This window comes from Ammodytes marinus, assembly GCF_949987685.1.
Source record: "Ammodytes marinus genome assembly, chromosome: 17".
In the NCBI taxonomy this organism is placed as follows: Eukaryota; Metazoa; Chordata; class Actinopteri; order Uranoscopiformes; family Ammodytidae; genus Ammodytes; species Ammodytes marinus.
In genome coordinates this window covers 18,268,249-18,281,176 of record NC_137221.1, presented here as the reverse complement: position 1 = coordinate 18,281,176, position 12,928 = coordinate 18,268,249, and the positions used below count along the sequence as shown (strand labels likewise).

General features: G+C 42.1%; 1 protein-coding gene across 1 annotated transcript; it reads right to left on the bottom strand.

Annotated features, from left to right (window-relative positions):
- Nucleotides 1-926: 926 nt before the first annotated feature.
- Nucleotides 927-11,030, bottom strand: gpnmb (glycoprotein (transmembrane) nmb; the record flags this gene model as incomplete). The annotated part of the gene is made up of 13 exons (XM_080045872.1): nucleotides 927-1,080; nucleotides 1,210-1,300; nucleotides 1,468-1,688; nucleotides 2,012-2,117; nucleotides 2,669-2,869; nucleotides 3,205-3,258; nucleotides 3,879-4,202; nucleotides 7,592-7,753; nucleotides 7,866-8,039; nucleotides 8,682-8,843; nucleotides 8,923-9,039; nucleotides 9,634-9,669; nucleotides 10,961-11,030. The coding sequence occupies 13 exons, from the start codon at nucleotides 11,028-11,030 to the stop codon at nucleotides 927-929; spliced, it is 1,872 nt and encodes a 623-aa protein (XP_079901998.1).
- Nucleotides 11,031-12,928: the final 1,898 nt, after the last annotated feature.

Sequence of the window (12,928 nt, the reverse complement as noted above, 5' to 3'; positions counted from 1 at the left end):
ATCCTCAGCTGTTTGTGTATATTAATGAACAATACAGTCGGTGGGGGTGAGTAATACTTTATGAATTGTAGACAATTAATCTTACCAGCTCAACGTTCTGTCGTGCTAAGGAATACACAGGATTTTATATTCATGAGTGAGATTGTAGTTTAATTTGCGCTACAAGGAAGTTATCCTGCCATGGTGGATATGTTGCTGCCTGTAATAGCTTCAACCTTGGCATAAAAACTACAGAAGTAAATGGTAAAAGATGACCTTGAATTGTCTGAAGGTTACTTGCGATTGTACTGAACCAAGGTTTCTTTTAAGAATATTATAAAGACCTAGAGAAGAATGTCTTCCCAAGATGAGTTATTTCACAACCTTTATTGAAGCCCTATTGTCAGGTTTCCAGTTAATCGTTTAATTTATTTTGTGAGCCTTACAGCTTATACATTGAACTTTAAATTCAATAAAAAAAGAGCATGCACATGTCTCTGGTAGTATGAATTCAATATTTTTCATCATCTCAGGAATATCATACTTTACTGTTATTTTTTACAATAGAAGGCGCAGTATTATAACACGGTACTTTGCACAGAATTTGCATCAAAAGAAGCATTTCTTTTGACCAGGAAACAGTCATGACTAAAATAAATCATGAATTCAATTTAGCAACTTCCTCGTCCAATGATAAGCCACAACAAGCATATCAAAAGGAGCAGTGCCCTTGGACATTGAACAGCCTCTTTCGTAAATCATCAACAACCATATAGCACCATAACAGCTTAATAAAGACACAAACAAAACAATAGTATTATTTACTGATATTTCTTCCATGTTGACTTTTTAATGACTTCACTTTGGCTTAGATTTCACAAATGTCAGTCATGGTTTTGCCATAGCATTTTTGCCCTTAAGGACAGAAATGTTTAGCTCTACAAAGCCTACAGGGGGCGTCTCTCGGTCAGCAGGTGGTGGCTCTCCTCATTAGACGGGAAGAGCGCGTCCCTCAGACGGACCATGCGCCCGCCGACCCCAGCATGGCCGCACGCGTCCTCCACCATTGTCCTACGAATGGGACGGTACACCTTGTAACGCCTGGAAGAGAGGGGGGACAGGTGAGAATACGGTCAAAATAAAGTGTAACACTTGGACATTTACATACGCACATGTCCCCCATACAGCATGCCCAATGTAGGCCTGCCATTGCATGTTATGATTACTCACCTGCAGGCCAGATAGGCAATGAATGCAAAGACAGCCACCAGCACAGCACTGGAGGAGAGCACCACCTCAGCTACGTGAGACTTCTTGGACACTACAGGGACCAAGAAACAGCAGTGAGAGGGACAGACACGGCCAACTAGACAGAGAGCATCAATCCATCCACTTCTTACAAAGCAGCTTGTTGAGGAAAATGGATTTACAAATGTTTGTGAACATGCAAAGGCTATATGGGAATGACACAGTGTCTATGTGACCGACCAGGTGTTTCCTGGGACTTGTCGATGGTGACAGTGGTGGTGGTCAGGGCGAGGCTGCTGGCATCCTCCAGGGTGATGTTGACACAGTAGGTGCCAGGCTCCAGGAAGGTGCGCCTGATACGTACTTCACAGGTGGCTGTGGGTGGCACGTCGTCACACATGATGCTATGTACCTCGTTACAGCTGGGGTCTGACACTATGGTGCAGGCTGAAGTGGGGATGCTGGGGAAAATATGAAGGGTTAAATAAAACATATCTCTCTAACGCATTTTTACTTTGATAAATATTTTGATGTGCCATATTGTTATTATTGTTATATTAATAATAATAATAATAATTATTATTATTACATTATCATTATTATTATCACATGTGTAGGGACTGCAAGGTTTGCCTTCCCTTTCAACTATTTTCCAATTTTCAATTACAAATGACAGGGCAGTTAGACTATTTCAGTACTTAGCATTTTCATATTTAGTCAAGAAAACCACTAATACAAACTTAGTCCATTAACGTTCATGCTAAAATACGAATACTATACTCACTTGCCCAAGCATGTCACCAGGAAGCTGATGTCAGTATTGGTCACTCTGGAAGCGGACACATCCACAATGCGACTGTTTGGCTGGCTGTTCATTGCGTGCTTTGGCTCTACAGAGAACAAATTAATACAGTAGCCTAGGAAGTGTAATCATCTTCTCATGACATAAAAATTATGAAGCTCAAAGGTTGTCAGTGGAGGGCGGTGTGTGTGTGTTTTTGTTTTACTCCACAAAGACAGATTTAAAGAGGGGAATAAGTGAATATATTACAGTCAGGATTAACAGCTTTGATATAAAATGAAATCCTTCCATCACATAAAAAATGTGATTGAACGGAATTTGATTAGTTATTTATTTCATTTGTTCGCTTGTCTACTCTGTGAAAACGAGAAGAGGGGATCAGAGTTAACATTACATTACAAGGCAATCCATCCAATAGTTGTTGAGATATTTCATATTGGGAACAAAATGGTGGACCACCATAATAACTTAAAATTAAAATTTAGAATTGATCTGAAAGGAGCATACTATCAAAAAATCCTCCACCTTGATTGAATTATGAGTGAAATTTTAAAAAAAAGTCTGACTTTGACGCCATCCGGTGGTTGTATCAGAAAGTATAGAGTGACCAATAGCAGTGTCTGCTGCTGTCCCACCTACCAATAATGGTGATGTTGCCTACAAAGGTCCCATGGGCGTAGCGGAAGCAGCCGTTCTTGCTGAGGCGCTTGCTGTGGAGCCAGGCCTGGTCGGTGGGGGTGGAATCTGGGGTAGGGCCCAGGGGCTCGGTGGTGGGCACGCCTGACGTCATGACAACGGTGGAGGTCGATGGGAGAGGCGGCCGGCTGGTTCTGGGTGGAACTGCAAAAAGGAAACGAGTAGAAAGATTGATACCCTTTTATTTTTTAGGTAAGCATTTGAATACGAAGCGAAAAACTGTTTTTCGGCTTGCCCCCTCTGCAACAGTACAATGCTGACTTCTGCTACAGCGACATTTCCCTCCTTAAAATGACTGTGCTGATCACCATCTCCATAAGGTAACAGACTAACTACAGTTTGAATTAGTACCTTATACAACCCAACTTCAAAAAACGTAACTGTCCCTTTAATATAGTAGCACCTGCTCAGATACATGTGCGTCCTTGTTTGTCTCTTCAATCAATAAACACAAACACACAGTCGCCTACAGAACTCACCCTGCGTGGTCTCCATCTTGACAGTAGCAGCATGAGTACCGGGTGGAGGTACCTCTGGAGGAAGAGACACAGGAATACAGTGAGGAAGCAGCTAGTGAGGTAACACTTCAGTGATCTGTGCAAGGTAAAGTCTTCCTTGGTGTAACAGCAGTGGTCCGGTGTCCTGCCTGGAGTAAGCACGGCTTATGCTTTCCCTTGTCAGTTTTCACTTTATACATTACACAATACACTTTATGTATTGTGTAGTGTGCTTGGTAAGGTCCCCCAAAAAAAGAGCAAGAGTTGGACGTATACATCAACTTTCACTGTGGAAACTGCAGGATCCAGCATTTTGCCAGAAAAAAGGTCAGGATATTGGTCATCAAGTAATCCCAATGTGTAGGATAGGATTTGACTAAGACTGCACCGATTTGTAACAAGGATTGGCAATTAGTCTTTTCTTTGTTTGCTGTCAGAATACCTAAATGTACCACATTTAATCAACATAACTTTACAACAGGCATACATATTGTTTATGACACTTTATAATTATTGTTGTTTTGTGTTATGTGTATTTGTATAATGTGTCATACATGCTTTTTTTTTTTTTTTGCTTGTTGTAAAATAAAGAAGAAATTAATGAGATGAATGCTTTCAACATGGCCATATCTACTGTACGTGTGTCCTGTGTATACCTGTGGGAGGTGGTGACGTGGAGCTCCTCTGAGTGGAGGGGGCAGGAGTGGGTGGACACTCTGCAGGGAAGGCTGCCTCCACCACCAGCTTCACACTCATGGTGCCCAGCCTGCTGTAGGTGTGTGTGGTCAGCTCGCGGTGTGTCACCAGCTGGTTGCCGTCTCTGAAGTCCCAGATGTAGTCGACGGAGGCAGCGGTTTTGAGGTAGCCGCTGGGGTCGTGCACCTGCACTTTGAAGAGCATCTCCTCACCCCGAAAGAACACTCTGTCAGACTGGTTGACCGCAGCCTTCTGGGAGATGTCCACCGCCACCGGGATCTTTTCTAAGAGAGAGAGAGAGAGAGAGAGAGAGAGAGAGAGAGAGAGAGAGAGAGAGAGAGAGAGAGAGGGAGTGTATAGGGAAGTCATAAATAATTCAGTCTTAAAGGAATAGTTTTTTTTTATTTATTTTTTTGCCTCCGTCTCCGGCTCAAGAAAAGGGGTCAAAAAACGTTCCTGTAACTCTGCATGCATTTTTCGATTTAGAAATGGACAAAGGTCGCTCATCCAGGTTAGCTTAGCTCAAACTCTGGTAATCAAGGGGAGCAAATGTAAAAGATAAACTTTACAACATCACTAAACGCTCCTCCTGTGTGCTTGTTGTGACTTGTTTGTTTACCACGCTATGTTATGGCTATCTTTTTTACACATACAATTTTAAAATCAACTAGAACTGCAAGCAGTTGTGAACGGGGGCCAAGCCTCCCACGCGACTCGGGATCGGGCGTCGTCGTCCGCGGCGCCGGCCCCTCGCCTCACGGAATCCGGGGATGTAAAGTTTTTGAATGTGGGATGTTTGGTTTGGGAGTTATAGACCAAAAGGCAAAAATAATGGCAGAGAAAGATGCTCAAGTGTGTTTTTGGCGCCCCCTTTTGGAGCAATTTAAGGAAAAAGTAGAACCAGCCTGAGAACCATAGGACAAACACATGTGTGAAGTTTGGTGTTAATAGGATAAATCGTTTTGGATTTAGGAGCAGTTTGGTAAAAGGTAGCTAATAGGCAAATCTTTAAAGCGCTACCGTTTGGTCTTCCGATGGTCGTAGAAAAATTCTTTACACAACATTTGCTCGTGGGAGTCGGTAGAGCATAATGCTTTTGGTTTCGTCCAAATCGGACAAAAACTGTAGGAGCAGTGTGTTTTGGTGACTGACACAGATTTTGCGATGTAGCGAAAGAAAATCCCATATGCAAATGGGCGTGGCCTATCTCAAAAGATGCAGCTGACTTGTGGGCATCTGTGGATATAAAGTGTTTGACTGTGGGATGTTCGGTGTGGAAGTTATAGCCCCAAACGCGTTTTCTTTGCTTTTTGTGGTTTTGGCACCCCCTATGGAGGACATTCGCAAAACTACGTTAGATAGAAAGATGCAGCTCAATGTACCAAACAAGTGGATGTCAAGTTTTTCAATGTGCGATGTTCGGTTGGGGAGTTATAGCAAAATCAAATTCTCAACCTCTCCATTGTAAAGACACTTTTTTGAATTTTCCCGCCGAAAGACTTAGGAAATGGCGAAAACAGGCAAAAAAATTGAAAAAGTCTTTTTTTTAATAAGTCCGGCCCACAAAGGAATTTCTTGCCCATATTTTTTCGATAGACTCAAGTATGCCCCATGATAGTCTCCCTTGAGTTTCAAGAAAATCCCTCTTTTTTTTTTTTTTTTACAGATTTTCGCAAATCTTTAAAGCGCTACCGTTTGGTCTTCCGATGGTTGTAGAAAAACTAATTGACCAACTATTGCTCGTGGGAGTTAGGAGGGCATAATGCTTTTGGTTTCGTCCAAATCGGGCGAAAACTGTAGGAGGAGTATGTTTTGGTGACTGAAACAGTTTTTGCGAAGTAGCAAAAAATCTATCCTATCGCAAATGGCCGTGGCCTATCTCAAACGATGCAACTGACTTGTGGGCATCTGTGGATATAAAGTTTTTGACTGTCGGACTTTCGGTGCGGAAGTTATAGCCCAAAACGCCTTTTCCTTTGTTGTAGCGCCACCTAGTGGCCGGCATGTCTGAATTTTTGTGTCTGCGTACGTACCATGGACCTGGATAAGCCATGCAAGTGGCATGTCCCAAGCCTTTACGGTTTGGGCTGCAGCACCACTTTTACGCATGGAAGAATAAAGAATAATAATCCCTACAAGAACAATAGGGTTCCCTGCCCCGCAGGGCTTGGGAACCGCGTTGCTCTGCAAAACGCGGTCCCAGCCCTACTCGGGCTTGGCCCCCTAAATATATGCGTGACAGTCTTAGGCACTTACTGGTGTCTTTCCAGTATGTATTTGATTCTAAAATGGGGAGAACGGGGTAATCTGAGCCACTTTTTACATTTGCTCCCCTCTAAGCAAGCTAAAATGATTTATCACTCAAATTTACACATTTCCCATTAATTCAGGATGTTTCCTAGAAATGGGCATTAGCAGAATTGTTTCAAGACAAAGGGCAGTGAAAATATAATTGTTTTAAAAAAAGTTGTCATGTGGCTCACTTTACCCCAGCTGTGGGGTAAACTGAGACAGACCAGAAAAATCAAGGGGGTAAAGTGAACCAGCTGGGGGTAAACTGATCCACTCACTTTTTCCACTCTGAAACTACCATAACAACACATATTGTAACAGTTAGAATCCTGAAAGCTAGCCACACATCCCAGAACTAATGTCAGACTAGTAAAAGAATGATGGGGTTTGGTCAATTAAGCAAAGCAAATTTTCTAAACACTCGAAAGTAACTCTGAACAAAATCAAATACAACATATTATAATTCAAAAGGTTTTAATAAGATTCAAATGAAAGATAGAACCAGTTTGATTAGAACACAGTCTGGGGGTCAGAACACAGGACCCTTAGAGCCAGCTTGTGTCTGGGGGTCAAAGCATAGGAAAATCAGAACCAGCGAGAACAGCATGGGACTCGGAACACAGGAGAAGACCCAACTGGATTATAACATCAGCCTGTCATACTCTACAACTAGGCCTACTCTACATTCCAGCCCTGAAAAGATGAGAAGGTGCTCTTTCCGTGTGGTTGTCCCAGGTCGTCTTCCTGGTTTATTTCCTTGGCATGATGGCTTTTCTACAATGTGTATGACATTAAAATAAAACATATGTTATGTAATATTACATTAAAATATGTTTAAGACTAAACTTAACTTGTGCCTCATGGTGGGGGAAAGTGAGACAGTGCCTCACTTTCCCCCACCACCACAATTTGAGAAAAAACTACCTCTCTTAGCCTTTCAGGCTAATCTTTAGCTAATATCATCACATGGTTTTTATATGTTGGTAGTTCATCAACACTTATGATAGAAGTTTTTCTACGTGAATACATTTGCTTTGGCACAACAGTGGAAAATTTACTTTTACATGCAAAATACCTATTTTGGTGAAAAAAAACATGCTTACCACAGCACCCTGAGGTCCTCTCTTTCAGGGCCATGGGGAAATGAGAGGGGCTTGAAAACATATATCTCACATGACCAAAAATGCTTTCCGTTGCCTAGATACAGGGGGTGGCTCACATTACCCGATGCCTCAGATTCCCCCGTTCACCCCTATATATTAAAATGTTGAACTATTCTTTTAAGGTTTTTCCACTTGTGTTTTCACCTGTCGGTTTGGCTGAAACGTGACTGAGGGATAAAGTTGTGCATGCTGAATGTGTGAGTTTGTCTCCCACCAACCTGTGACGTAGAAGACGGTGTTGTCAGTGGAGAGGGGGCTGTACTTCCTGCGCTCACGTTTCCTGTAGACCAGGACCTCCATGACCTCTGCCCCCAGAGGGATGCTGCTGGTGTTGATGGTCAGGCTGGACGAGGAGCCGTCGCATGTCTCCGAGTACTGGCCTGGGACCAGCAGAAATGACCAGAAGGAAAGGCAAAGCTGTTATTTACTTTATTTTTTTTTTAATTTTGTTTCTGTGTGTGCAAACCTATCAATCTTTGCGTTCTTAGTCACCCATTGTGTGCCACACGTAAACGTAGCTCTTGCGTTTCCAGTCGTTGCTCTGCGGGAAGGGCTTCCCGTCGGGGAACACGTTGCATCTCTTCAGGTCCGTGCACTTTCCAAAGCCGTAGTCATCCATCCAGGAGGTCCAGTTGTACACGTAGCCAGAACGCAGCTGCCCATTGGCTGCTCAGATGAGAGGAGAGTGAAGTAAACAAAGTTGAGTAAAAAGAAATTAATAATTTTAAAGGTCAAATATTCGGCTCATTTTCAGGTTCTAATTGTAATTTCGGTTTCTACTAGAAACATTTGTTTCATGTTGCAGTGTCCGAAGAAAACCTTTATATCACAGTGCAATTGCTGAATCGCCTCTTTCCAGCCTCTGTCCGAAACACCCGGTTTTAGATCCTTTTTCCTCTAAGCCCCGCCTTCTCAAAAGCCCCGTTTGCTCTGATTGGCCCTGAATCTAACTGAAACTTAGAAAAATTAAAACTTTACTAATCAAGATTTTTTTGTATCAATGATTGGTCAAAGGACAACTTGTGATGTGAAAGGGGTCACTCGTATGACAAATCCAATGGATCATTTTCTCTCTTAACACTGCAGTCCCTCTCCCCACAGATTCTTGTGCTGCACCCTTGTGGCAAAAAATTAATCAATACTGCTTTAAGTTTACTTATGTGTCCATTTTCCTAACACCATGCTTCTGCAATGTTTATTTTTCTTTCTTTTTTTGGTAAGTGTATTGTACATGATGCAGTGGTATTTTTTGGTGGAGGGTGATATAATGTGTCTAAGGGCCTGGCCTGGCCAACCTAATGGCAGCACCTGAGGCCTCCAGCTCCGTACCGTCCTCGCAGTGATCATCCCATACAAGGTCGCCATTAGCATCCTCCTTCTGGCAGGGAGGGTACTCCAGCTTGGCAGTGAAGGTGACGGAAGAGCCGTTGAGAGCCGGACTGTCACTGGTCAGACGAACCTTGGGTTTACCTATGAGGACAATTAAGACATTCCTTGTGAAAAGACTCAAAAACATAAGAGAAAGGGGAAAAAAGATGACTTTACTCACCTTTGTGGTGCATAAACTGGTTGGGCTTTGGGTTGAGTGGAGGGTAGAGGTAATCGTCCCATGGGTTGGTGTCGGGATCCCAACCAGGGATTGGTGGAATTGGATATGGAATCTTGCCTGTGACTTCCTTCGATGGCTTGGTGCCAGGATCCCAGCCAGGGATTGGTGGAATTGGATATGGAATGTCTGCAGGATCCCAGCCGGGGACTGGTGGGATTGGAAATGGAATCTTGCCTGCTACTTCCTGCTTCAATGGCTTGGTGCCAGGACCCCAGCCAGGGATTGGTGGAATTGGATATGGAATCTTTGAAGGATCCCAGCCAGGGACTGGGGGGATTGGAAATGGAATCTTACCTGTGACTTCCTTCAATGGCTTGGTGTCAGGACCCCAGCCAGGGATTGGTGGAATTGGATATGGAATCTTTGAAGGATCCCAGCCGGGGACTGGTGGGATTGGAAATGGAATCTTGCCTGCTACTTCCTGCTTCGATGGCTTGGTGCCAGGACCCCAGCCAGGGATTGGTGGAATTGGATATGGAATCTTTGAAGGATCCCAACCAGGGATTGGTGGGATTGGAAATGGAATCTTGCCTGTGACTTTCTTCGATGGCTTGGTGTCAGGACCCCAGCCAGGGATTGGTGGAATTGGATATGGAATGTCTGCAGGATCCCAGCCGGGGACTGGTGGAATTGGAAATGGAATCTTCCCTGCTATTTCATGCTTGTGAGGGAACATGTCCCCATACGCTGGAGACAGAGAACAAAGCAAATTTTTAAATGTGCTGTGAGGATCCCTGAGGGAAAAGGATTGACCAACGTTCCTCAATACAAAAAGAAAAGAAAAAAAGATGATTTTTTTCTCTCTCTTTGTTTAGAAAGTGAAACTAATTAATTACTTCAAAACATTAATTTAATTTTCTGAATAACTGAAGTTTATTTGGCCAAAGTCTTTAATGAGATCAAGAGTAGCCCCCCATTATGTATAAATATGTCTGAGGATCAGGCTCCCAAATAATAATGATGAGATCAGATTTTTATCTGAATGTTCATTTAAAAAGTATTAATGTAAAACTTTCTCTAAATAAAACATACAGAAAAAGGGGGAAAGATTTGGAATCATATTTTAATCCAGACAATAGATCTAGCCCTAGGCTTACACATGCACTATTATTATATTGAATTAATGGGTCTTATCCCTGTAGATGCCTGTCATTCTCCTGTTCTCTATAACTCCACGCCTTAGATTGTGTCTTAATTTAGACTTCAGCGTGACTGACATTGATATGCCCCAACGTTGACTGCAGACGAAAACAACAAATGACATGTGATTTGATTTAAGGAAAGACAATCCAGATAGTGGGGACATCTCTGTGAAAATAAAACATCAGTGCAGATAATCAGCTCATAGAATGACAAACATGAATACATTTTTAAACTATGTAGGCCTACCTAGCCTACTTGTAATAATTGTGATTTTTTTCATAATTTTTTTCATATTGATAAGTTGTGATTAAAAAATGTGCGTTTGAATTGTTCGAGGCTTTGGAATCCTACATGAATCCATATCGACTAAACAGTTTAAGATGATTTCTATTTTTTGTGGATGTCAAATCGTTTCCTTCATGTCAATCATTTTCTGTGTTTCTGACCGGAGAGAGTCAGCTGGGACACGCGCCTTAATTAAGCTCATGGGACTGTGAGTGCTAGGAGCTGATGACAGGAAAGGTATTAGCCTACAGAAACTGTGAGACGAATATGAAATAATCCAAAAATGTGTTACACACTTTATAGGCTAACTACTGCGTCACAATAATGTTTAAAGTCAAGAAACACAAGACTAAATCATTTGAACGATTTCAGCGGGAATTTGTCAATTTAAGAATTGTATTTAGTAATAAATATTAGGTAGGCCTATACAGAATGTAGTTGATATGTATAGCCTACATCAGATCTCGTTCACACTTCTGTACAAAATACTGTAGGCCCCTAGCTAACTTCGATTAGATCAGCTGACTGTCCAACAATCAGCGCCACTTACTTTTGCATCCGTGAGCTTGATAAACAAAGCAGGCAAAACCCAGGAGGAGAACACACCGCAGAGCTTCCATTTGCACTCTTCAACTGGAAAAAATAGTTGTCAATATATTCCCCCCAAAATTCTAAATCGCCTAGCCAACTCCCAAATAAGTTTATCTCTTCACTGACCGACACTGTCCCTCTCTCTGCTCGGCCAACTCTCCCAGTGTAGACTTCCCCTCTGCTGGTCCTGATGTTCAATAATTTAATCTGGGCGCACAAACATGTGATGTTTTTCTAACAAGACGCACCTCATCACTCATTAGGGCATCGTGAGGGATACAGGAAACTCATGAGAGATGAGATGCGCGCGGACACGCTGCGTGCGCACGAGACCTCTGCCCCGACAAATACATGATAAAGGCTTTTAATTGGAAGGAACGTTCATTAATCCAACAATCTAAAGCTATTTACGACGCGCACTGCATGACATATGGTGTGACCACCTCCAATTTATGATTAACCTATTTTGAAAGTGCGATGGAAAAAAATTGTAGGCTATAGGCCTAATAATAATATTTTATAAACGGCTACTTAATTGGTGCTGCAGTGAGGCGTCGACGTCAAACTTTTCTCAATGGGTATATGCATATGTAGCCTATGTAGGCTATTTTCTTTTTTCAGAATAGGGGCCTTATATTTGTCGTCAATTTACTAGATTTGATAAAACAAATACACCTAGACAAATACATATGATTGTACACAAAATACGTACTTCTTTCGAGAAAATTTGTCTTGTTTGAGCAAAATCTCTGCGTGGATGCCGGACAGATGGGTTGGCGACGTGCCCTAAATTAGTCAAATCGAATTAAAATATTACGTCATTACAGAATTGTGTTGCGAAGATTTATTTTGATTTTGATTTATGCTTAAATTGAATTATTTCTTGACCCCCTCGTAACCTGAAATGACTGAAAGATTCGCTGGACGCTTAACTTATTGTGTTGCGCCACAGCTGCTCCGTAGAAAGCAGAAGGAAAAGCGTGTGTGTCGTGTTCGTTTTCATCAGAGTCCAACATGTGATAATTCTTCTTTATTGTTGCGGAACCATGATGCTGTCACAAGGACATGATTTTGAAACTGCAGCAAAGGGCTCCCACCCGGCGAGAAGACCTTTATTTACACTCGAAATGTGGTTTCATTTATTCAGGTTGCAAGATAGAGAAAACAAAAACGCCACATTTCATTTCAAAGTAACCTTTGGGAGTTGAAATCGCACTGAATGTAGCCTTATTACGGGCGATGTTGTTATAAAAGCTATTAAAACCCCAAAAAATTCACCAAAGAAATTTGCAGTGACCAAAATGGTAATGTGATTATTTGTGTGTAGGCCGAAAGTCTCGGGCTCCGGCTTCATTACACATCCATCAGCGAGCTGAAGGTCTAAGAGGACTTTCTTTGTTGATGGCATTTCAGTGACATGACTCATAATCGGTAGTCCGATTATATTAGGCCTACTAGTTTATGTGATTACATGTTGTCAATACGAGGATATTATAATGATCACGCATCAAATGAGTTGGGGCATGGGAACTCGGCCTATCTCCTTGACAGTCGAGAAAAACTTCATCCACTGATGAAGGTCTCACGAGATGCTTCGGATAAAACATCTATAGGTGCAGGTGAGTTATGATTCCTTAAACTAAAAACACATGAAATGTTATAACTACATTAAATAATGCTCATCCTCCAGTAGAGGGCAGCACCACTCCGCAGCAGCATGTTGTAAAACTGTAAAAATTTGTTGGGGCCCCTCCAAAATGTGGTTCTCACAGACGCACGCACGCTCCTTTCGGTCTCTCTTTATTCAAATCAGCTTGGTTGGCATTCCAGTTGATGGTACAAACAAAACAACTACTTTACACTGCACAGTCTTTCATTTGTTTCAAATAGTTTTTATTAAGTTTTCAGTAGCATATTGTAAAGAAAT